This window comes from Psammomys obesus, unplaced genomic scaffold, assembly GCF_907164565.1.
Source record: "Psammomys obesus unplaced genomic scaffold, mPsaObe1.curated_primary_1811, whole genome shotgun sequence".
In the NCBI taxonomy this organism is placed as follows: domain Eukaryota; kingdom Metazoa; phylum Chordata; class Mammalia; order Rodentia; family Muridae; genus Psammomys; species Psammomys obesus.
Window position 1 is genome coordinate 5,260,683 of NW_026596131.1, and position 26,012 is coordinate 5,286,694.

Here is a 26,012-nt window from a genome sequence, read left to right on the forward strand (position 1 = left end):
TGTGTGTGTGTGTGTGTGTGTGTGTGTGTGTGTGTGTGTGTGTGTGTCTAAGAGAGGCGTGTGAGTTGTGAGAGTGTAGGGGCACATGTGTGCCTGTGTGGGCTCAGGAGTTGAATTTCCGCTGTTAGGCTTTACACAAGTGCTTTTACCCACTGTCCTACTGTGCTGTTTTATTGCTGTGATAAGACAGTGGCCAAAACCAACTTGGGGAAAGAGAGGGTTTATTTTAGCATCCAGGTTAGCCTGAGGAAGCTAAGGCGCAGGAACCTGAAGTTAGGAGCTGAAAGAACCAGGGCCATGGAGGAAAGCTTCTACTGGCTTGCTCCCGATGGTTTGCTCAGTTTGTTCACACCCAGGACCACCTATCCAGGCGTGGCCCTGCCATCAGTGGGCTAGGTCATCCTTCATTAGTCAGGAAATTGGTCCATGCGCTTGTCTACAGGCAGTCTGATGACAGTAGTTCTGCAGCTAAGTTTCCCTCTTCCCAGATGACTCTGGCTTGTGCCAAGTTGACAGAACAAAACACCAACCAATATACCCACTGTGCTATTTTATCAGCCCTTCCATGTTCTTTATTTGGTCTTGAGACTATATGATTGGCTCATTTAAAAACAAAAAACAAAACACTGAAGCGTTTTTCAGAGCTCAGAACTCTAACCTTTATTGTATGAAATGTGTTATATAAAAACTGAAGAGTAGGCAAACTGTTAACTTTTTAGAGGGAATAACACATTTTATTTTAAGGTTTATTTATTATCTGTGGTCCTAAATGTCCTACTCATGGCGCACCATGTGTGCGCGTGTGCCTGAGGGGCCAGGTCAGGGTGAGATCCACCCTGTGACTCCAGGGAAGGGAGTCACAGGCAGTGTTGACGCTTATATGGGCGCTGGGGCCTGAACCTCGTCCATAGCAAGTGAAACTGGGTCCTCTGGAAGAAATTTTCAGTTCTAAGCCCTACATGTTTTCTGAGGGGAAAAATTCTGCCATCATGCTCTGTACTGCCATCTGAGATATCTTTGTTGACATTTTGGTTATCTTCCTCTGGAATTTGATTACATGTTGAGTATTGAGATAAACTCTTTTGTATTCTCTGTCCAGCTTCATATCCTGCTTCTTTATGGTTGCAACATTAGCATTTCCTGGCAGTGATTTTTCTCAGTACCAGCAGATTCTTTAGAATTGGGTGTGAACATTTTTCTTAAGCTGGTGATTCTTAGGAATTGAAAGTAGTGGCTCTAACCAGTACCATATGGGTTAAATCCTTACTATATTGCTGTCCTGTGGGTCAGAGCTAGCCCACTTCTGCAGTATGAAAGTCCTTCCCATGTACAGTGAGTTTTACTGGCAGAATTGAGCCCCTTTATAAGATGTACATACCTTAGTCAAGGTATGGCTGAATCTTCTGTTCCTCCAGGATAATGCACTTTAATAAAATAAAGTCCCTTTTTATGATTTCTGTAGAATTATCATTTAGTAAGCAAGGTACAGCATTAAGATTACTAGCCTCAAATTATTCTGGTGATAAATCTAAAACGCTTGACATAAAAAAAGCACTTATACTAGCGGCATAACTTCCACCATTTGTATGGCAGAGGAACTGGACTAAACTGTGGTCTGAGTAAGCCAAAGATAGTATTCTTTGGGAAATTTTTATTTTGATTATTAAAAACTATCTTAGATTGGTTTAGAAAGATTTATTTTGAAAAATAATTTTCAAATACTGAGAGCTGACTAATTTTGGCTCTTAGACTTGTTAACCGTGACATGAAAAATACTTGTAAGAAATTTGAAATTTTATTACCTTGGAGTGTAGTTGATTTTAGTATATTGACAGAGCAATGGGAAAAAATTTGTTTCTTTTGCTGTCAGTAAATATTGTTACGCTCCTTGTGAACCAACCAAATAAACAAACAACAATGTGAGGTGCATTACATATGCATTTTTTATAAAGATAAGAATAAATACTACCTCTTTTGAAAATATACTGTATGTCTCACATCAGATACTTTTCCCCCAGAGAAAAGCAAAATAGTAAAAGATTCAAAAACAAAAAACAATCACTAAAATAAGAATTAATAAAAGTCTCTGGAAACTAGGCAAGATGAGCTGTTTGAAGGGCAGAAATGAAACAGAGACTGGGATTACGTGTATGCCGTTGCACCTGTCTCTTCTGTTTGAGTTAGGATCTTGCTCTGTAGCCCAGGCTGTGCAATTCTGTAGTCCAAACTGGCCTTCAGCCTAGAACCTTCCTTCCTAACCTCCCCAGCCTTCCAAGAAGGCCTATGCCACTAGGCCCTGCATAGTGAAAACTGATCGATTGATTGATTACACACCTCTGCACCAGACCCTGCAAAATGAATATTGATGAATGATGGAAGGTTTTTTCTTTTGAATTTTAATATTTGAACTTTAATATTTAATTCTGCTATCTACTATCTGGGCTACAGAATGAGAATACAGTTTAAACCCAGTCTCTGTTTCATTTCTGCCCTTGGACAACTCATTTTCAAACAGTTTCAAGGAATTTAATTGAATTTTATCTTAGGGATTGCTTTTTGTTTTTAAGTCTTTTATTATTCTCTTTTCTCTGGGGAAAATATTTGATGTGATACACACATTTTAAAAAGAGCGGTATTGATAAGCAGAAGACTGATTTAGGTGCTGGCAGTAGCAAGTAAAAGAGCTTCAGTAAATGTGATTCTTTAAAAATCTTAATGTTTTTCCAAGTAAACTTATTTTCCCATTTAGAAACATACTTAATTGCCTTGCATTTAAATTTTTCACATTTTATGAGATTAAGCAATGATGGTTCATATTCAAACATGTTTTATTTCCCCCAGTCCTGGGGATCAAATCTAGGGCTTGTTAGCTAAATACTACACCACTGAGCTAATCGCCAGTGTACAAACAACCTTTGGACAGCAAGTTTCAGTTTGTCTTCTGACTGTCATCATACTCGATAAAAATAGTCCAGTGCAGGGAAAGACATATATAGTATATACTGCCTGCAATTCTGTTGTCAGAATTTGACATTTGTCAAATGTCCTAGTGTTAGCATTTAAAATGTCTACTTCTTGTGGAAAAAAATCCTTTCAAATGCCTATATGATCTGTGACTCCTCCTAATCTCTGCAGATGGAGACCTGGGCTAGGCCCCACCATGCCTGGCTATTGGTTAGAAGATAGGTATTCAGAAACTTGAATCTACTTAGATAAAAAAGCAATTCTGAAGATTTATCGTCATCTAATCCCTTCAAGTCCTATTTGAGTGCCAACAAGATGACTCAGGGGTAAAGGAAGTGCTTGCTGCCAACTTTGACATCATGAGTTTAATCCTGAAACCCGTGCTGTAGAAGGAGAGAACTGACTCCTGCAAGTTGTTCTCTGACCTCCATACATGTGCCACAACTTGGGCATATGTGCACACATACAATCAAAACATGAATAAATGTAATTTTTGTTTGGTTGGTCTTTGAGACAGAGTTTCTCTGTTTAGCCTTGGGTGTCCTAGATTGACTCTGCAGACAAGGCTGGCCTCAAACACACAGATCCACCTGCCCTGCCTCCCAAGTGCTAGGATTAAGGGCCTGTGCCACCATCACCCGGCTGAATGAATGTAATTTTAAAATTCTACTTGTACATCTTAATACTTTTATTGCATGCCTTTTTAATTAGTGCCCTCAAACCATAAGATCTTTGCCCTCAAACCATAAGATCTTTGAATTTTTATCTTTATATCATCTTGATAACTGTAACTTCCCGTAGTGCTTCTCGTGATATTCAGACATACTGAGAAAATAAATAGGCTTTATGCCTTGGAAGAACTGAGTCATATACATTTACATTTATTTGTTTTTTTGTTTTTTTTTTTTTACAACTTAGTAATTGTTACTCTAAAAACCATCCTTTTATGTGTTATTCTCAGTGACTGACGTTTGTAGAAATGCAAGATGGAAACAGGATGTAGGAGAGGGGAAGTTACAATACAAAGCATCCAGCAAATATTCCTGTAGCCGTTCCTATGTACAAGATAATCTCGTTCTGGGATACAGAGAGCAAAAGTTTTGAGTTTAGGTATTTCCATGCAGGAGCATATATCAAAGTAAGTTGCTTTGAAAGGTACAAACCCTCAGTGCAAACAACGGAAGGTTACTCCTGAGGGCAGGGACAGCTGGAGGAAACCATAGTTGGAAAGAAAGTAAAAGCAGGTATACCTTCAATTCATGCTTCTTTAAGAACTGATTCTTACTTGGGGGGAAAAAAACAAGAATTTCAATTCTTGCTACTAAAATACTTTTCTTTCAATCTCTATCCCCTAAATTAGTCTTGAATAAAAAACCATGCAACTTCTGATCTTCAGATTTTTCAAAATCTGTAAAATGGACACGATTAGCTATTCTGTAGACTTGTCAACTTGAAGTCTCTCCTTCTCTCCCTGTGAGGTTCTCAGATGAGGACTGAAAAGAGTTGTATTCAGTGCTGATACCAGAAGGGAGGAAGGTGTACAGCCCGTGCTAGAAGCACAGGGAGGGGCCTTTGGTTGGATGTCAAGCTTTTCATTTTCCTGAGTTGGCCTGTTACTCAGCTGTATATTGTTTAGTCCAGGCTGTCCTTGAACTCACAGCATCTTTCCTATCTCAGCCTCAAGTGCTGAGGTTTCTAGGCATGTACCACCATGCTTGGCTTTGGGCTCATTTTAAAGAGAAAAGCAGAAGACAGTATAATTCCTTGGGACTAATTAAATACTGGCTCACTAGTTAAGTATTTATCACTGAAAACAGTGACATCCTCCCATTCTGGGTGATTTTTAGTAAACAGGGATTTGTTCAGTTTTGGATTTATTCATTTGTCGACAAGGTCTTTACATGTATAGTTCAGCTTCCCAACTGGCTTTAAACCCACAGATCCTCCTGCTTCAGACTGTTCTGGGATCACAGGTGTGGACCAGCACAGCTGGCTAGTAGATTTTAACCAAGCAACATAAGTACATTGGATCATTGATCCTTCATTGTTCCCAGAGTTTTCTCTAAAAACTTACCTTACCAATTGCCAGTCAGGTGAGCTTCTCAATCTTAAGACTATGCCTAACCCTATAGCCATCCATCCATCCATCCATCCATCCATCCATCCATCCATTCATCCATTAGAGTTTAGACTGTCCCTAAACTCAGATGGAATCCTGATTTGTGTGTGAGTTTGCATATGAGTATGACTTACTTTAATTTTGAAGCATCTGCAGTGATGCTTAAAATGTACTCTTACAATAAAATAAAAGTAAATTAAATTTCTAGCCTAGTTTTTTAGTAGCTTGGATTTTTAACTGGGCTTTTGTTTTTTATTTTATTATTTAATATTTATGTGTATTTGTATTTTGCCTGTCTTTATGCCTGAACATCACGGGTGTGCCTGGTATATTTTGAGTCTAAAAGGGCTTCCTATCTGTTGGAACTGGAGTCATATTGATGGTTGTGAGCTGCCATGTCAATGCTGGGAATTGAACTTGGGTCTTCTGGAAAACAGTCAGTGCTCTTAACCACTGAGCAATCTCTAGCTCCTTTTACCAGGCTTTAAAGATGTGTGTGTGTGTGTGTGTGTGTGTGTGTGTGTGTGTGTGTGTGTGTTTGTTATATGCATTGGTATTTTGCCTGCTTGTATGTCTGTGTGAGGTGTCAGTTCTTGAAGTTACAGACAGTTGTGAGATGCCCTTTGGGTGCTGGGGATTGAACCCAGGTTGTCTGGGTCAGTGCTTTTAACGACTGAGCCGTCTCTCCAGCCCCCTGTTTCTATGTTTTATATTTAGTTAAATAAACTAATGCATATGTGCACGGGTGCCGCGTGTGCAAGTGGCTGTGATGTCAGCCCTATTGGTCGTTTGGAGCTGGAGTCACAGGGATTTGTGAGCTGTTCAGTATGGGTGCTGGGAAGGAAACGTGGTTCCTCTGAAGAGCAGAGCGCTCTTCATCCCTGAGCCATCTTACTACCCTTTATCAGGCTTTTAGAAAGTTAGTTTTGTTCAGCCACAAAAATGAAGTTAGTGTGAAATGAATGTCAAGGATGAATACCTCACTTCTCTCGCAGCTTGCTAAGATTGTGGCATGGCAGGTTTGTAGTAGACCTGGGAGTCTGTTTAATGGGCACATCAAACAATTCTGATCCAGACCAGTGAGAAGAACCATTATCTAAGCTGGGTATGGTGACATGAGCTGTATCATTCCTAATACTGCAGAGGCTAAGGAAGGAAGATCATGATTCACTACAAACCTTTAGTCCTAGCGCTTCTGAGGCAGTGGCCGGTGGGTCTGTGTGTGTTGAAGCTAGCCTGACTTACATAGTGGATTCTAGAGCAGTCAGGGTTGTACACAGACATGTCTCAAAACAAAATAAAAAATTCTAGAACACATTTTCTAAAGGGCCAGATAATATAGTTGAGGCTTCTCATGCAAGGACATAAGATAAAGAGCATCACTGTAAATATACATATTATAAGAGAGAATACAAGTTTCTACAAACTTTTTTTTAGCAATGTAATTCAAAACAATAAAATTATTTGTAGCTTTTGGTAGGGAGGGGTTTTATTGGTTTGAAGAATTGGGTTATTTTCCTGTTCAAGTTCAGTGTTTACTGTAACCTTCAAAATCAGTTATAAATGTTCAACCACTAATGATGATGTATTATTTTATACATCTGGTCCTTGAAAATGTCTTTGGTTAGGGTTGTAGTTTAGTGGTGGAGTACTTGTCTAGCATGTGTGAGGCCCTTAGCTCTATCCCCAGAGTAGGAAAATGTAAACAGACACTCCTGAGTAAGCTTGTGAGCTCATTGGACAGTTGTTCTTCAGAAGAATTCTAGGCCTTTCCCACTGTGCTGCTTAGCCAGCCATCACTGCATGCTAAGCACTTCTGGAGACTGAAGAAGCTTTACTTTGCAGGTAAATGGGTTTTGTACATGCATTAGGACCTGAAGGATGCTTCAGGAATTAGAATCTGGAACTGGATGTGCATCACAGATGTGTGTGGATGGGGTTTCACTTCCCTTTGACCACAGGGGAGTGTATAAAAACAGTTTGCCGTTGCTAGAGAGTCAGTCGTAATGCCAGTTGTTGAGATGAGTTTACCAGAGCATAAGCTTCTCCAAAAAAGGCTGTTGTGCCTTATAATTTTAGGGTGAACCCCTTCAAGAATAGAATCTTCTCTTCCCAAAGCTAATTTTCAAAACCCAGTGTTCAGCAGCAGTGGTTAAGAGTAGTTCTTGTCCAGAAAAAGAAAGTCCATTTCATCCCCATGCTCAGAAATTGAGTAAACCGTCACCACTCTTGAGCCTCAGGAGTTGTGTTTTAGTTATGAGCCCAGGCTTTAACGGCAGATCCATCTCTGCCGCCTGAGACACTGAACTTTGAGAGGGGAGGTCAGAATCCTTGTTTTCATCCTCCCTATCTACCTTTGTGCTCTCTCTGTTGAGGCTCAGTCTCACTTGTTCATTTTGGCCTCACACTTGCTCTGTAGCAGAGGATGACCTCAGACTTCCTGATTCTCCTGCCTCCTTCCAAGCGCTGAGATTGCAGGTGTGTGCCACTGCACCTTGGTGCGGGGGGGTCAGACTCAGGGTGTCATGCATGATAGAAAGCGTTCCAACTGAGCTACATTTCTCAGGTGAGTATTGACTCTGATTTCTGACAGAAGTTTCTCATCAGCATTGGTAGACTTAATATGTTTCCCACAAAGTACCTGTTCCTGAAGAATTCAGTGTGTTTCATGGCTTTTTATTCATCCCCACCTCCTTCTCTCCTCCACTCATACTCCCTCCACCCCAACAAGGTCCAGTGCCAGCTGTACTGATTTAGTGTTGTCTCAACTTCTTTGAACAGATTCTTTTGTATAGTCTGTACAGACTGTCTGTGCAGGTACTTGAAACTTGACAAGCAGCTGACTGAGTGGCCGGTACTAGTAGTAAACTCAGCAAGAATGGAGGAAAGTCCTAGGAATCATTGTCTGTTTGTTATTGTGAGCTCAGTTTTGAGACCGAGTCCTGCTGTGTGGCCCCGGCCGGTCTGGAATTCCTTATATAGACCAGACTGACCTCGATTTCACGGAGATCCACCTGCTATTTAGGTTGTTCCTGCTGTCCTCAACTCTGAGCAACTGTTCTTACTGAAAAACTTAACAGTCTGTCATCTCTATGCAGGCTTGTTTGGCTGCTGCAATCGAACATGACTTAACTTTCCAGCAGGAAATACTACCCCTTGCTTGGGTACCAGAGAACCACAGGGAAATTTTGGAAATAGGTGGAGATGTTTAGTCTGTAAGTGCTGACCTGAGTTGTATTCTTTTAGTTAGCTACAGTATCATTATATGGAGAACATGGTGCTTTACCATCTAACTTAATCACAGCACAAATACTGACATTTTGCTAAAAATTAAACGCATGGCATTCAAAACCCTCTTTTCTGTTTCTTTTTTGGGATGAATATGAACTTACTGGTGCGTGAGAGAGGGGGAAAGGGGAGGGGTAGAGTGGTAATACGGGTGCCATTTGAACCATTCTCATCTTAAAACTTTCTCACCATAATCCTCAGTGCCCTGTGCAGTAGTGCAAAACTCTGACAGTGTTGCACAGGGGCTCTGCCTCTGCTGCCGCTGTCTGATGCAGGGCATGGAAGCAGCTAGAGATGCTAGACCGAGTAAAAGAGTATGCTCTGCACCAATGTGGTTTTACTTTTAGACCCTGAGATTTGATTTGATACCATTTCATATGTTATAAATACTTATTTCATGTTTTTCCCAATCATTTAGAAATGAGCCTTAAAACAAGCATTGGTCTGGATTTGGCCTGTGTGCTACTATCGTTTGTGGGTAGACATCTGATCTACAGTCTAGATAAATAAAAATAATCCAGTGGTTCCTGTCAAAAGTAATTCACTGTGGTGGTTAAAGTTGTACAGATTCTTTAAATGTTACTCTAATGGCAGTCTTTAATAGGCATTGCTACATATTGCCAAATTGCTTTCTACACATAAAGACTTAATTGTGTATGCCCGCCTCATTTATGTGGTAGTTCCCACCAAAGCTGGAAGAGGGCACTGGGTTCCTTGGAGCTGGAATTACAGGTGGTTGTGAGCCACCTGGCTTGGGATCTGGGATCTGAACCTGGGTCCCCTGGAAGAGCAACACGTGCTCTTAGCCACTGAACCCTGGCCAAGCCTTTTAGCCACTACTTGTTAACCTCTCTGCTTTAAGTAAAGATATCTTTTTTTCCCCCTGTTGGCATGAAATGCCAATATTTTTAGTATGTTTTTCTAAAAAAAGGGGGGGTGGTGGTGGTAATTTCTTCTTGATTTTCTTGGACTCTCCAGCTGAAATTCGGTGTTCTTCAGAAAACAGCACATACCAAGTCTTGTCCTTTGGCTGCTTCAGGGCTGTAGAGGAGGGCTTGCAGTGAGCGTCTCTCACTTGGGCAATGGGTTATCACACAGACGGGTCTCTATTTGATTTATAGACATGACTCCCTAACTTAGGTTCTCAGCTTTTGGATTCCTGGCCCATTAGGACTTTAGAAGCAAAATAAGTATGTTTTTACTAAGCAATTCTTGCGAATGGGGGACAACATAGCCATTTCTAGCTTAGGTATAACTTAATAAATTGATATGAAGTAAAGGTTCTAAAGCCTCTCAGGATTTGAAAATTCAAAAAGTAACTGAAGCCCATTGGTGTACATTGACTTTATCAACAGGATGTTTGGGGCTAACCCCAGGTCTACAGGCCACAGTGCCATTGTTTAGATGGAGCCTAAATGTTTATAAGCTAAATGCTAGCTTATAAACGTGCCGTGCTGCTCTGGACTAAGTACCTTACCACGGATCCAAAGTTAGCTCCCTGCTCTGCAGAGAAAAAAGAATTAGAGGTGACATAAAGCACCATGAGATTTAAGTCTTAATGAGGAAGTGGACTTGTATTTGAAATTTGACTTATAATTTCTTTCAGTAGCAGAGAATGGACTGGGAAAAGCTAACCCAATTTCAAGTTAGGACCAACAAACCTCAAACTTGTGGCATTTTTGTGTATTCCATGAAGCGCTGTGTTGTATTTGCAGAGAAGCTAAGGTGCTAACTTGAATAATGAGACAACAAAAGCAAAATCCGTATTAATAACATGATATGTATTAAGAGGAAAATCTAACTTGAAGTCCGTGTGCTTTGTGTAGAAAAGGAGTGACTATTGAACCCACTGAACTCTTTGCCTTACTTCACTGTTGGGAAATTGGAACCTGGGGAAGTTTGGAGACTTGGTCAAATCACTCAGGCAGGGTTAGAGACAGAACTCCGATTTTCTTCCTTCCTTTACATCAGCATTAGAAAGCCAGAAGACATGAGCACGTCTGAGACCCTTAGGAAAAAGCAGCAGGGGCAGGAGTTCACTCTTGGGTCCTACATGCTCTTGGAGAGGGGAGGCTGCCAGATGCCAGGAACCCAGCTCTGGATACAACAGCAGGGAGCATCAGGAGACCGAGGCCCTGGTACACTGCCATGTGTGCATGCCCTTAGCCCATTATATACACATTTTGGATTTTTGGATTTGTTTTGGTTTTTTGTTTTGTTTTGTTTTTTTGAGATTATAAAAAGAGTTTTTCTCTGTGTTTTTTCTTCAATAAAATTTAAAAGCTGCTGATAAAAATTTCTGGAACTCAAGAGGTGTTGACAGGAGTTATCTTGAATTCAAGGCCAACATAGGGTACATGGCAAGACCCTGTCAAAAAAGAGGACCAGAGGGAAGGGAGAGGAAGAATAAATCCAGATTACTCCATCTCTCCAGCCCCAACATACCTTTTTTGATTGGAGACTTAATTTTAACCAAACTATGTTTGCCACAGGAACAACACAGTATTATGTTCTTGAGTGGATGTGGCTGAAATGGGAGAGAAAGCAAGACTCGAAATAGTACACGTCCATCCATATGTCTAAATGTGAAGGGATTTAAAATAATTAATTTTGAAGTCTGGAATTCACAGAGAACTGAATCACTCCCTGTAGGGTCACTAGAAGCTGGGCTTTGATAACAATGCACGTGCCTTCTCCTTCTTCCTCCTCCTGTCCTCCTTTATTTTCGGACAGGATCTTACTACATTGCCTTAGATGACTTATGTTTTGTCTCTTTTGTTCGTTGTATATGTGTGGCGGGGATGGGGATACATGCCTTTTTCTGTGTTCATTACCACTTGTTTTCCTCAGGTTTTTGAATCTCTAATAGATAAAGCCCAGACTACTTGGGACCCACAGAATTTCTGATGAATCCTTTAGTTAGGTATGGGAAGTGCTCTGCTACAACCCCAGCACTTAGACAGAGGTAGGAAGGTATGTGTGTGGTTTTGTTTAAGGTTTGGTGGGGGGCTGGATAGATGTCTCAGTGGCTAAGAGCCTTTGGTGCTCTTGCAGAGGACCCAGGTTCAGGCACCGGTACCCATGTGGGCAGTTTCCAGCATTCACATAGTAGCTGACAGACACGTAACTCCAGTTCCAGGGCATCTGACACTTCTGGCTTCTGTGGGTAATGCACATGTGTGTGCATACATACAGTAGGCAGACACTTGTATAAGTAAAATACAAATGAATCTGTAGGATTACTTTGGATTATGCTTGTGGGTATGTGCATTTGAGTGCAGGTGCCCAAAGAGGCTACAAGAGGGTATCAGATTCTGCAAGACTGGAGTTAGAATTACACATGAGCCACTGGGTGTGGCTGTTGACTGCTGGGTGTACATATTGAGAATCAAGCTCAGTCCTCAGGAAGGGCAGTGTGTACTCTGAACTATTTAAAGTGTTTGTAGTTACAGAAGAAGACATGTGACATGATTTTTTTTTCTTCTTTCTCCCCTTCTTTCTTCTTCCTCTGGATCTCACTGAATATCCCACTCTTGCTTGGGATTCACCCCATAAGGCAGGCTAATCTCCAACTCATGGCAGTCCCCAGCCTCAACCTCTCGAGTGCTAGGGTTACAAGCATTAGGTACCATGCATAGCTCTCTCATTTTCAGCAAAAAGATAGTTACCTGAAATTCTACAGAGTTAGCTTTGCCCATATTCTAAGGAGATAATATACAGCTGAGCTAGTAGTCTCACAAATCTTAGAATCAAGATGTGCTATAGATTTTTTTTTTTTAATGACAGCAAGCACACAGCAAACCCCGAGACAGTGACCATAGTTTTTGTGCATGAAAAATTTAAATAATTTAGTCATGTAAGATAAATCACTAAAGACCCTGACATAGACATCTGGGCTTTGGCACCATGGAGTCTCATGCCATGTTTGCAAGAACAAAAGTTACAGAACACCATTAGGTCAAGGTTGTAGGCTTTGACATCATAATCCACTACTTTAGTTTAATATTTAAAAGCACAAGTATTTTGTATGTGGCAATGATATAAAATAATTGTATTTGATAATAAAATTTTATATATAAGTATACCCTTTGTCATATTTATTTCTGTGTGGAAAAAATAATGTTGCAAATTTTTTTGTTGTAAGTCGTGCTGAGTAAATGATATTTTGCTTATTTATTCCCTTTGGGCTGGTATTTGAGACAGGCTCTTATATATTGTGGGCTGACATCAAACTGACTCTAGAGCTGGTGGTTCCTATGGGCTCTTGAGCCTCCAGCGTGGGCCATCACTCCCAGCCTAACTGTCCTGATATGTATCCTTTTGTTTATGCTCAGTAGATTGCTTGGGATAGACCAAAGGCCATTCAAAGTTTTCTGAGGCATAATGTTCCTAGCTTTCTAAGAGGTTTGTATGGATCTGTAATGGCACTAGGATGTGAGCAGCATTTTCTGTAAACCCTCTCAGACAATAGGTGCTGTAAGTATTTACTTGTGAGAAGGGAGGGAGCTGCTTCAGATAAATCTCATGTGCTCATGGGAGGAGTTTAGACTTTCCTTAAGATAAATTGTACTAATGCCTTTTATGTAGTTGAACTTTTACTGTTGACTCGGATTTGGAGCTTCTTTTCTGTTTTTGGTTTTGTTTGTTCTTTGGCAGGGCTTTCAAAATCCAGGCTGACCTTGAACCGCATTGTAACTGAGGATCACCTTGAACTGGTCCTCAGGCTGCCTCCATTTCCCAGGTGCCAGGATTACAGGCTGTGCCACCAGTTGGCTTCTTTCATCCTTGTCTAGATTCTCCATTGAAGAATGAAGTCAGTGTTTCACCTGTGTGGGGGAGGAACCAGTAGAGCTTAGCAGGCATCTTTAAAATGTTTAACTCTGCCCAAAGGAGCACTATGGATCTAATTGGAAAAGTACAGGAAGCTGTGTGCTCAAAGCTGTTTATCGTGACATTGTCATTAAAACTGCCAGGCAGTGACCCACTTCTGTAATGTCAGTGCTCAAGAGACTGAGGGGTTCTGCTGTGAGTTCAAAGCCAGTCGTGGTTTTTCAGTGAAACCCTGCCTCAAAGGAAAGACAGAAGGGGTGGTGGTGAAAAAAAAGAAATATTAAAGCTGTTAGAAAGTGAAGCCCTGCCATTGGGGGAGGGGACTAAAACTAGTTGTTAAAAAGATAGTACTCAGGGCCAGAGAGACAGCTCAGCAGTTAAGCATGCTTGCTCTACAATCGCTAGGACCAGCATTTGTTTCCAGGCACCCACATAACAAACCAGGTGTCCCAGCTCTGCACAGCAGAGACTGGAGGATCATTGGGGCTTGCTGCCTCTCAGCCAAGCCTGCAAAGTGCAAGCCTTGGGTTCAGGGAGGACTAGACAGAGCGAGAGAGGACGTCAGCACCTTCTTCTGACCTCTGTTCATGTGCATGGGCATAATCACTTGTACACACTTGTGCTCACACACTCACACAGACACATTTTTTTGTTTCTTGTGCATGTGTGAGGGTGTGTGTGTGTTTGTGTGATATTATGTCTGTGGGCATGCTTAGTTCCTGCATGTCAGGAGCCAGTGGCAGAATCCCTGTTCATTACACTGAAATACCAATTTTATAGCAACCTGATTTTACCCTTCCCAGGCCCTTGAACATAGTCTCTGTGTGCTCCCATTTAGAGGTAGAGGGAGAAACAGTAGACGATAGGCCAAATGACCCGCCCTATGTTGATGCTCAGTCCCATTATAGAAATCTTCTTAAAATTGGAAGGCTCCTTCTGGGGTATTCTGGCCTGAAGCAGGCAAAGCTTTAACTTGAACTGCTTTGCCTACCAGGATGCTTAGCAGCTTCACTGTGTGTTTTCAGGGGTGGAAGGGATTCTACACCTACAAACAACATAGGTTACTCAAGGGGATGTATACTACACAATTTGAAAAGGGGAGGCTTGGGGCTGAAGAGATGGCTCAACACTGGCTGTTCTTCCAGAGGACCCAGGTTCAAGTCCCAGCACTCTGTCAGGCAGCTCACAACCTCAGGTGAAGAGGAACAGATCAGTGTGTGACTTTCAGTCCATACTGGTTATGTTCTCCATCAGCCTGTTTTTGTGGTCAGAAGTGTATGTGGACATGACACACGCCCTCAAACCCATGACTAGTTTCATTGTAGACAGCCCTGGATTGAACAATAAAATGGTTACTTGTGTTCAGGCTTCACTTTGAGTGTCTTTCTGATGAATGTGGATTGAAGCAGAAACTAAAGGATGACTAGGCTCATTCTGAGTTGCTTCGGCCACCCTTTTCAGAGCTGCGGCTTTTGCCTGAAGGGAGGACTGGCATTTGGACAGTTTGGTCACCTACTGTTTCAAGGAAAATGGCCTGGGTTTTTGTTGCTAGCACTCTAAAGCTTGAGCTTTCAGCAAGATTAGAGTACAGAAAAACCCAAATCTGCCCACCACTGTGAGTGTGGCAGCTTCTCACAAACTTGATAAAGTTGATGGGCTTGTGGCAAACATGGTTTTAAATGCTGTGTAACAAAGCTTGCCAGCGTTTGAAAGCTTTGCATAACTTAGTGATCTGCTGTGTTCTGAATGATCAGTGTCAGGCACCACTAAGCTGTGGCCAGGAAGACCCAACAGAGTACAGGACAGGCAGGGCTGTGCCTAGTGTGGTAGGGTCTGAGAATGAGAAACATTGGTAGAAATCCCACAGGGACCGGCGTTCAAGGAAGCGGACCTACCACATTCGATGCCACAACAAAAACCTACAGTGACTTGAAAACTTTGGCAGTGACATTTTTTGTGGTGCTAGACACCGGGTTTTTTGTTTTGTTTTGTTTTGTTTTTCTTTTGGTCATGCTAACCTGTTGTCGTGGGTCAAGTAGAGGAGCAGGTATCTTGCTGTCATCCATCAAACCATACCAAATGTAGTAGCATATTGTGTGCTTCCTATTGGCTGTTTGTTGTAGTGCTGAAGGCTGAGCCAAGGCCTTGTGCATGCCTGACAAGCACCACTCGGCCACACACACCTTCAGCTCATTCGTAGTGCTTTGCGGTTAGATTTGTCAGAGTTTCTTTGTTTTGTGTGTACTTTCTCCTTTTTTTTTTTTGGTTAGGGACAAGTCTCCCTGTGTAGCCCAGCCTGGCCTCACCCTTGGTAGTCCCACTCCTTCAGCTTCTCTGAATGTGACTAAGTGAAGTATGTTTGGACCAAATGCACAGCCCCACAGTACAATATAAACTGTGACATCTAAGCCCTCCTAACTTTGTGTTCTACTTCCTTTCAGGGTGAGTCTGTGAAGTATTTCCTGGATAACTTGGATAAACTGGGAGTACCGGTAAGTTTCAAAACAGTGTTCCACTCGTTTGTACTTGAAAGCAGTAATCGGGATAGCATTGCTTCTATCTGGGGACAGCTTGTTAGGAGAGTTAGAGAAAATACCAGGTGATCTGCCTTTTCTCTTCTTATAGTGGCAATGGCCTGATTCATCCTCTTTAAACATGATTAGTAGCTATAGACACTGACAAGAGTTCTAATTTTTGTTGGCATGAAAGATTTGTTTGAAAATGAGATTACACACACTCATTTTTCAGTGTTGTTGGGTTTTCTGTAGCAGAACTAGAGCTAGGCTCCTTTGTATTGGAGTTGAGGGAAATGGGGCTCTATTCTTGAGGCCTGCTGAAGAGACTGTGGTAAAAGAATCACCCTTGGAAGGTGTTTTCCTTAGAGCCAGTGACTCAACTGGGCTGAGGCTGCTCAGGGCTTTCCTGTACCATTGCAGGGAGAGATCAAGCACTGCTGTGTTTTCCGTATTGGCGAATGCCCAAGAGTTGGTTGGAATTAAGGTTTTCACTGCTTAGAGCTTTTGCCCTAGAGGTATTAGTCAGTCACAAAATCTAGTGCAGCTGCCTTTGCTTCCTCTTAGATATGTTAAATGAGATATTAGCTCTCAGTGTTAGCATGCTGAAGGCACAGAATTAACCTGCCACAAGAAGGCAAGTCACATACCATGGGCTTAGGGCACAGGGAACTATATTTGTTCTCCTAGCAGACTCATTTTCCACATTTTTCCTCATATTTTTCTAATTGAGTTTGCCTGCTGGGTGTGATGGCACACATCTGTAATTCTAGTACTTAGAATGCTGAGGCGGGAGTCTCATAAGCTTCAGGCCAAATTTTTAATTGCATTTGTTTGCCTTTAAAGGATTTTTTTTCTACTCTCCCCCCAAAAATATAAGGATCTCCCACAACTTGAGTTCTCCCCAACTTAATTTGTACACATAATATATACAGTTGGAGAAAAGCGTTTGGAAACTGTGTGTGCAGAGGATGTGTGTGCGCATGCTAGCGGAGGTGGCCTGGGTGAGGTTGGATGGGGTCTCCCTCACTTGTTTCTTGCCTTGCTCGAGACAGGGTCTCTCCCTGAGCTTGGAACTTACCCATTTGTCTATCCTGCTGACGAGGAGGCAGGCCCAGGGATCCTCCTGTCTCCAGCTCTAGGATTATAGGTCGTGCCCTGGTAATGCCCACCTTCTCTCTAGGGGCTCTGGGGTGCAAACTCAGGGCCTTTGTACAAACACAGTTTACTGACTGCGCTCACCTCCTAGCCCTGAACGTTTAAAAATGTTACCTAGTTTTATTTTATGTGACTGAGTGCTTGTCTGCATGTGTGTCTGTATGTACACTACTCTACTTACTTGGTGCTCCAAGAGCCCACAAAGGGATGTTGCATTTCCTAGAACTGGAATTAGATCCACCATGTGGATGTTGGGAACTAAACCCATGTCCTCTGTAAGAGCAGCCTCTCTAGACCTCAGACCAGCTGGTTTTTGTTTTTTGTAGACCAGGCTGGCCTCAAACTCACTGACATCTGGCTCTGTCTAAAGGCATGCACTACCATGTTCATCTTTTTTTTTTTTTTTTTTTTTTTTTTGAGTGCTTTCTTACAATCTAAACAGCCCGTTTGGTCTGCTTTTCAGATAGGTTTTTCTCAAAGCTCACATTCATGTATGTCCTCTTTTCATTGTTGATGGGGTTTTATTGTTTGTTGGGTGGCTTTTGAGGCAAGGTCTCTTGTAGCTCAGGCTAGACTTGAGTTGTGTAGTCAAAGATGACCTTGAACTCTTCCTGAACTCCGTCAGTGCTGGCTGGCAGGGTTGGCTAACAGCTGTCGGATCTTCCTGTCTGTGTCAGCTCTTGCTTCTTTGTTGCATATTTCGTAGTGGATGGTTACTTTGTCTTTTACCCTTTCTTTCCTGAGGACTAGGACTTCCTACCTTGATGTCAGAGTTAAGTCTCTGGTGCCTGGAACAAAGCAGGCAGTCTAGGCCGATCCCAGCACCCAGCCTTGTGCTTAAACTGTTAGGGCAAGAATCGCCCAGAAGCCCATCTAGAGGGGAAAGGAGAGTTACATAATCAGCCTGTGGAGAGGAGAGTCAGGCTGGTCTCGCTGTGCTTCAGTGCCCCTTCTGAGAGCGTAGGACCCACCACGACCCATTTGCCTCTCTCCTGCTAACGAGCTAGAAACCTTCCGAGGCACTGAGCCCTTGGAAAGGCATAGAATGCAGACAGCTTGTAAAGTCACAGTTTCCAATCTTGCCTTGACTTCTTAAAATATTTTGACCATGAAGATAAGTATTAAAACGGCTCCTGTTTGAGTGTTGCCAAAGAGCCCTGTGACTTGTGGAAAAGTACTAGCCTGAGAAGGAAGAACGGGTCAGGGACCGTAAGGAAGTGTGCTGCTGCACTGCAGTTGCTCACTCCTGCAGCCAGCAGCTGCCTTTGCTCAAGATCTTACTGTTTCTGCGCTCACCAGGTCTGCAAAGCCAGGCATGGTGGCAGGATCTGGGGTCTTAGCACTTGTAAGACTAAGGCAGAGGAATTGTCAGCAAGTTCCAGGTCAGCCAGGACAGCATGGCAAGACTTTGCCTTAAACTCATGTGCATGCACACACGCACACTCGGGCTGCAAAGTGAATGTGGAATCCTAGTCGTCAGGAGGCAAAGGCAGGAGAGTCATCACAAGTTGAATGCCATCCTAGCCGCTGTAGCAGTGGTTACATAAGGAGTTCTGGGAGAGCTAACAGTCTTGGCAATGACTCTCTTCCAAGACAAGTGTAATAGGTGTGAATGCCCGCTGGGTGTGGACGTCCTATTCATCAGCAAAGGTGCCGGTGCTCAGGGTGCTCTTCGTCAGTGAGTGGGGGCTGCTTGAGCCTGGCCTGTGGTCTGAAATGCAGATGGGCAGTCACTTGTGCTATATAAAGTGCTTTCACGGTCATGGAGGAGGTGTGTGCGGTAAAGACGCATTCCTTCTCTGTGGACTGGAGAGGCCAGAACCAACCGGGAGAAGTGCACCCGGAGTTAGGAGCAGTGCACTGCTGAATCACACTCGGAGACCCTTCTGTTCTCAGAGGGCCGAGGAGCAGCTTGCAGAAGCATGGCACTGGAGCTGTTCTGGCTTGACCTTACTAGGTAGTGCAGGTGGGTGAGGTCAGCTGAGAGTTGCACTTACGTGTGAGTAGTGTGTCAGCTGTGGATGCACATACCTGGAATTCCAGCACATGGAAGGTTAAGGTGAGAAACTCAAGCTAGCAGCTAGCCTGGACTACTAGTGAGACCTTGTCTTTTTTTTTTTTTTTTTTTTTTTAATCACTTAATCTGCACATCCATTTGCTGGGCCAGTTGCTACTTGCTGACTCCCAAGTATAAACCCTTTTCTCTTCCAGGATTACATTCCATCACAGCAAGATATTCTGCTTGCCAGAAGACCCACCAAAGGCATCCATGAGTACGACTTTGAAATTAAAAATGTTCCTTTCAAAATGGTTGATGTAGGTGGCCAGAGATCAGAACGAAAACGTTGGTTTGAATGCTTTGACAGTGTGACATCAATACTTTTCCTTGTTTCTTCAAGTGAATTTGACCAAGTGCTTATGGAAGATCGCCTGACCAATCGCCTTACAGAATCTCTGAACATTTTTGAAACAATTGTCAATAACCGGGTGTTCAGCAATGTCTCCATAATTCTCTTCTTAAACAAGACAGACTTGCTTGAGGAGAAAGTACAAGTTGTGAGCATCAAAGACTATTTCCTAGAATTTGAAGGGGACCCACATTGCTTAAGAGACGTCCAAAAGTTTCTGGTAGAGTGCTTCCGGGGCAAACGCCGGGACCAGCAGCAGAGGCCACTGTACCACCACTTCACCACCGCCATTAACACGGAGAACATCCGCCTCGTGTTCCGAGACGTGAAGGACACGATCCTTCACGACAACCTCAAGCAGCTCATGCTGCAGTGATGACAAGACTCGCTGTTTAATAGCTGTTGTGGTTTCGTTTGTTTGCTGTTTGTCTTGTTGTTTTACTAGCAGTTTACATCAACAGTTAGAAAAATCTCAATTCTTTGTCTAACTCCTTGAAATCTTAGTCCTTCTATGGCCTTTAGTTTGTGGCTGAAAGCTGCTGAATTAACACATTGCCAATATCTGCCGGAATTCAGGCTTTGATCGGTGTCGCCATGGCTTCCATTCAAGTCCAGCCAGAACTTCATGGGCAACCTCACACTTAGGTGTATTTCAGGCTTTGAATCCTTCTGCTTGCAAATGGAATTCTTCTGCAGTGCCAAGAGTAGACAGTATCCTTAGGTACTTGGAGGGACAAATTGTGAATGTCCAGCTCTAAAATAAGACCCAAGAGAGTGCCTTACACAGTGGTGACATGCCTGGCTAGAGTGAGCCCTGCTCCGAAAGGGCTGTTAGAGGAAAGTTGAAGGGACAGCAGTCTGTCTCCAGAGGCTTCGCCTGCCTGTGTTTGCAGTTACTCACGCACAGCACTCAGTAGTTTTCTGCTCAGTTTCTTCAGTCTGAAGGTAATGTCTTAAGTGTTTAAGTTTACAGTATGGGTTTCAGCCTGATGCTGATGTGTTCACAAATGGTCCAGGTACTATGTTGATCTAAGGTAGCCAGTGACATGCGGTTTGCCTTTTCCATACTTCACTGTCCGTAACTTCATGTGCCAGGCTAGAAACAGCAGCCAGAAAGGGCAGGCACCTTGGAAACAGACATCAGCGCAGAGGTTCCACAGTGCCATGTGTGTGACTTTTTGGTCCTGTCTTATTTGATTTTGTGCCTTGCTGGAGGGAATCATTATCTTCTTTTTTTGCCCTCCTGCCTCAACCTCAGCAACGCTGAACTGTGGCATTTGTGGGGTTCTTTTGTCACAGAGAGCTTGGTGGGCAGTATTTCCCTGTGAAATAGCCAAGAAAACATTCTTTAAGTACCCTGTTCACGGTTAGTGTCTCTGTAGATACAGTTTGTACATGTTGATGGTGTCATTGTGTATGAGACTGAAGCTTTATTGAGGTACACTTGAATGTCTTAAGAATTCATCTAAGAATAAGTAATTGTTTTGATCTGTGCTTAAAGAGTTTTTTCTTACACACATACACGCACATATACACACCACTGACTGCTAAGTTAAACTGTGCCCATGAGGTAGCTTTGTGATTAGGTAAATCCATAGTGACTGATGTACTAAAACATGTGTCTTGTTCCACCTGGCCCCTGAGTCTGTAGAGCCTGAGCATGTCTGCGTTCCCCGGAGAGTGCATGAGGATTGTGATGGCCTGTTACTATCCTATGTGACTGTTCTTGGGCGAGAAACTGGGCCCTGAAAGGTTGGCCAAGCTTGAGGCTCACAGGCAGTGGCTCTCCTTACTCTGGCAGCTGTGAGAGCTTAGCCTCTTAGTGTGTTCTTGATAGACCTGACTTGTCTTGGATTTGAATTTTTGCCGTCATTTTGTTTATAAATTCCAGTGTTTTCTTGCCTTGGTAATACACGAGCTTCAGGTGTGTACTCCAGGATCACAATGCAGGTGTCGTCAGCGCAATCCACGCACATTTGAGTGATTCTTTATCTAGTCCTTTCTGCCAAAAAGACTATCATTTAAGCTCATGGGTTAGCATAACTGCAGTGCTGATGGATGTGTGAACATGTGCACAGGAACACTTGTTTTCTCTTCTGTTGATTTAGCAGACATTCTTTGTATATTGGCCAGGAGTAACTGAAGGCAGAAGTCAGTCCCTCCAGAAAACATTTGTATCCAGTTACATTTAAGCACTGGTAAGAACAGAAATACTGCTTGACAGAGCAGGATCACCGGCTTTCTCCATTGTTGCTATTGCCAAGAAATGACAAGATCATCTGACTCAAGACCGGATCTTTCTGGGCATCTGCAACTTCTCCCTGAAGCATGCAGCATCTCAGAACCGAATGCAGTCTAGATGCATTCTGAGTGGTGGGTTCCTTACACGTAGTCTATATAGGATTGTTTAGAATTCAAAAGAGTGAGAGGCTCAGCCAAGAAGCCTTGGTCCACATATGAAGAGTCTTACACCTACATCCCAAAAGCCAGGTCCTGTTTTAAGTTGAAATGTGTGAAGAAGGAGATGAAATTTAGCCAACAGAATTAAAAAGGTGCTCTACCTTCACTGTGCTGACTTCCCCCAATCCCGAAACCTGGGAGTTGAGGCTCCAAGGGGCATTGGACTTGGCAAGTCCTGGGGAGTAAGTGCAATGAATCATGTCTAATTACAGATTTCTCTGATCTGAAACCCTGCACCTTCCTGCATACTGACAGATGATCACACCAGTGTCTTGGTTGACTTTTAATTTTTATATATATATATATACTTTACAGAGTTGCCTTACAATGAAAGACCAACACAAATTTAGAAAGGGCTTTGTTCCATGCTTTCTTAAGAACTCAATTCAAAGCGTGCTTCTGCCACTTAAATATTTTTAATGGCATGAAATGTAGCCTTCTGCCAAATGTTGTCTGTATTAAATTGAAGCCTCCATTTCAGTTTTTCTATCTGGAAGGGTACTGGATAGTCAAGAGGAAAGCTGCAGCCAAGCACGACAGGGTGTCCTGAAGAGGGAGGGCCACTTTCCCCCCTCTCGTAATGCATTGTGTCTTCTGGTGAAGTTCTCAAGTTGGGACTCTACAAGGAAATGCTTGCTAAGTTGGTGGAAGCTGTTGATCCCACCACATGAGTGACAGAAGTGACAAGTGTTCAATGCAGCAAAAAGCACGTGTCCTCTAAGTAGATCTTTCCAGTGTAAGTCCAATTGCTTGGGCTTCAGTTTTGATGGATTTCTCAGCATTGCTGTTCACATCTGGTTATGCCTGGTTGATACGAAGAGTAAAATAGCCAAGTTAATGTGGTTATATCCTGAAACTCAAGCTATTTGGAAAACCCTCAAATTGGTGCTTTCATTATTTAATGATACATTTAGGCAAAACCCCAAATGAACCATTTGAAATGTGACTCCAGGTTGCAGTTTGTAGTAATGTTATATTTTTCTCATTTGAGAAGACCCAAGTGTCAGTGTTAATCCTGTGTGAACCCATGCATCCTACCTGTAAAGCCCAGTCAAACATTTGTAACAAGTTCCCTAATAAATCTAGAGAAAGCCACTGTGTTACCCTTTCATTTCTTTTAATCTTATTTTTAAATGGAGAATAAAGTTTTGCAGGTCCTTTTCATGTGGAAATCCAATTTTGGTTGTATGTCTCTCATTCCTGTGATTTCAGCATGTTAAATTCATGAGTCCCATGATGTTTTGTGCTGCTTGAATGAAAGTACTTTCGGCTTCCTTTACTTTTTTCTTTTGTTAAAGCTGGGAAATGATTGGCTTTTCAGCCTAGTAAGAAAGCATGAGGGCACACGATGCCCGTTTTCTTATGGTACGAGGTTAGGGCTTAGTCAGTTTACAATAGAGACTGAATATTCTGTCAACCTGATGGTGGCTTTTCCGATACCATTGGCTAGATTCTCCTGGCTGGTTTGCAGATCCATCCGAGCAGTGCTTGTCCGCTAGCCTTCTTCCGTCCACCTGACTGTACATCAGCATTTGACTTTGCCTGTTAATTCCTATATGGAGCATTCAGGTCTAACCATCCAGTTTGGAGTGCCAGGGATGGCACAGAACATGGTTTTGTATTTGTATTCTGTGTACTTGTTGAGGCAGGCTCTGCCTGTGTACCCCAGGCGGATCTGGAATTTGAGATCCTCCTGGCTCAACATCCCAAGTGCAGAGATCACCACTTGTTTTTTCACGAAGCACTCGTTATGTGGCAGTGTTTTGTGGGCTGTAATGTGACTTGTGTGACCTTTGCTATGTTGCTAGTGATGAAATTTCCAGATGATTTGAAGCCTGCCTGAATCCACAAGGCATAAATTATCAATCTGTGACGATCACTGATAATAAACCGCCCTCTTGGAATGTAATTCTGGTGTTATTCACAGGTAAAACACTGCCAAAGTGAGCGTCAGTTTTGACACGAGCCGTGCCTGTCTGAAGGTACCAGGTGTGGCAGGGAGGAAGGGGGCAGTGTGTTGGTGTTGGTTGGGTGCATATGGTAATGAAGCAGACTGCATACTGTGTACCTTCTCTTTACCTTTTACTTGAAAGCAGAATCACAAAACTATCCTGGCTGACTTCTGTTACGTGGGAGCTCACGAGTACCAACAAGCCTTATCAGAGGCGCACAGAGCAATCCTCACAGATGCAGTCCCTAACAAGACATGCTTTATACAACCCTGTATAAAAGTATTTGTGCCTTAGGTTCATTTTTTCATACATCTTTTTATAACTTTCCAGGAACTAAGCACGTTATCTGATACTGTTGTAATTTTTTTGGGGGGGAGGGGTCGGTGCTTTAGTTCGAGGGTAGCAGTAAATTATTTCTACAGGAGGTCTGAGAGTGGAAGGAATGGTTTTGTTCTATAAAATGGGTTGCTAGTCATTAAGGCTTTTTACTTCTGTACATATTTTGCAAAACTTGTCTCTTTCCTATTAATATTTGCTTTGTAAAAATTACTGACATTTAATAAACATTTATAAACAATTTGATAGCATGATGTTATTTTAACTCTTGACACTTGAGTGTGAAGCCAGGGAGTGAGTTTCTTTCACGTTTGAAAGCAGAAGTTTGCACACCCTGCTGAAGGCGTGGAGGTCTGCTCTATGTCTCCAACTCTGCTCCTGTACAAACTGTTCTGACTAAAATAAAGGTGGAGCCGTGGCCTTCACAGAGTCCTCAGGTCTCCAAGGTGGGAGCAAGTTTAGGGAAGTGCCCCTGCTCTGAAGGCTTCTGGGCCCCAGGGTCATCCAGTTACAGCAAGATTACTCTTAAGCCTGTTGAGATCAAACTGATACTTAATAATAATCATATCACTCATTCGCCTCCCCCCTACCCCATAAGCCTTATTTTAAAATACAGAGGTGGGGGGAAGCAGGGCAGAAAGGATTCCCAGCATTTCACCCTGTAACTGCTTTCCCAGTTAACACCTCACATTCTGACACTTTCTCATTAGTGCCATGGGGTTAAGAACCACAGAAGTATGCTTTTGTGTTGTGTATTCCCACAAGTCTTTATACAAAAACAGATGGCCAGCCCAGAGACCAGCCGCAGCAGATGTAAGAACTAGCCATTCTCTGGCTGGGGAGGCGACACAGTAAAGCGCCTCTTGCAGTAAGTTGGAGGGAGAGTGATAAAGACCTGGCCGCCTCACACACAGAGCGTGGGCTGCCATGCACCCATGTACACACTCATACTGACAAGAACATACACAGACCACATACAACATAACACACAACAGTGCCGTTCTCAGGCATAGCTGAGGGCCGTCACTCACCCGGTAGTTCTCAGCATTCCTAAGGGGTCGACCCTTTAATTCCGTCCCTGTCGTGGTGGTGACCCTCAACCTTAAAAGTATTTTTGTTGCTACTTCCTAACTGTATTTTCATACTGTTATGAATCATAATGTAATATATGCTTTCTGATGGTCTTCAGTGACCCCTGTGAGAGAGTCCTTCAACTCCCAGAGGGTCGAAACCCACAGGTCAAGAACTACCACTGCCTTACCCTTTATGCTTTATGAGCAGCTAAGTTAGAAGTTGTCAAGGGTTTTGCTGTTGGTTTGGGAGGGGGTGTTTTTGTTTGTTTTTTACTTTTCTTGAGAGACACTCTCCTTTGTAGCCCAAGCTGGTCTTGAACTTCTGACCCTCCTGCCTCAGCCTCCTAAGCGTTACAGCTATGGTTCACCACCCCCAGCTATTTTGCCTTGTGTTTGCATCCGTATGTATGTGAGTGTTCAAATGTGTGTACGCCTGGGCACAGGCCGTGTTAACCCTGGGTGTATTGGTGATAGCCCCCTGTCTTCACTGAGGCACTGTCTCAACTGAACCCAGAGCTCACCAAGCTAGCGTGCTTGCTCCCGGGCCCCCTTCCAGGGCCGCAATGGCAGGCGGGCTCTGAGGCTCCCAGCTCTTGGCCGCACACTTGAATGGCCAGTGCTTTCTCCACCGAGCATCTCCAGACTTTTCCTGACCGGCATCTACTGGAAGCCTCTCTGACGCTTTTCCTCCCTGTAACTGAGCATGGCTTTCCCTCACAGCCGGACCTGCGGCAGGTAAACCGTCCAGTGGCAACGCTTGACAGCTCAGCCAGTTGGCTCCAGTCTCTGCCAAGTAAAAGTTTTTTCTAGAGCCTCACTTTTCACATAAAATTTAACTCTGGATCCTGAAAAAAAAAAATTACGACATAAAACTTGGACTTCATGTAAGTGTTGAAAATGTATGATTTGGG

General features: G+C 43.0%; 1 protein-coding gene across 1 annotated transcript in view; it reads left to right on the forward strand.

Annotated features, from left to right (window-relative positions):
• Gna13 (G protein subunit alpha 13) overlaps positions 1 to 24,269 on the forward strand; it is a 40,539-nt gene extending 16,270 nt beyond the window's left edge. Inside the window, exons 3-4 of the mRNA XM_055592433.1 lie at positions 15,643 to 15,693; positions 19,084 to 24,269. Coding sequence (XP_055448408.1) covers positions 15,643 to 15,693; positions 19,084 to 19,656 — 624 coding nt within the window. The 3' untranslated portion in view covers positions 19,657 to 24,269. The remainder of the gene's footprint in view (positions 1 to 15,642; positions 15,694 to 19,083) is intronic.
• Positions 24,270 to 26,012: the final 1,743 nt, after the last annotated feature.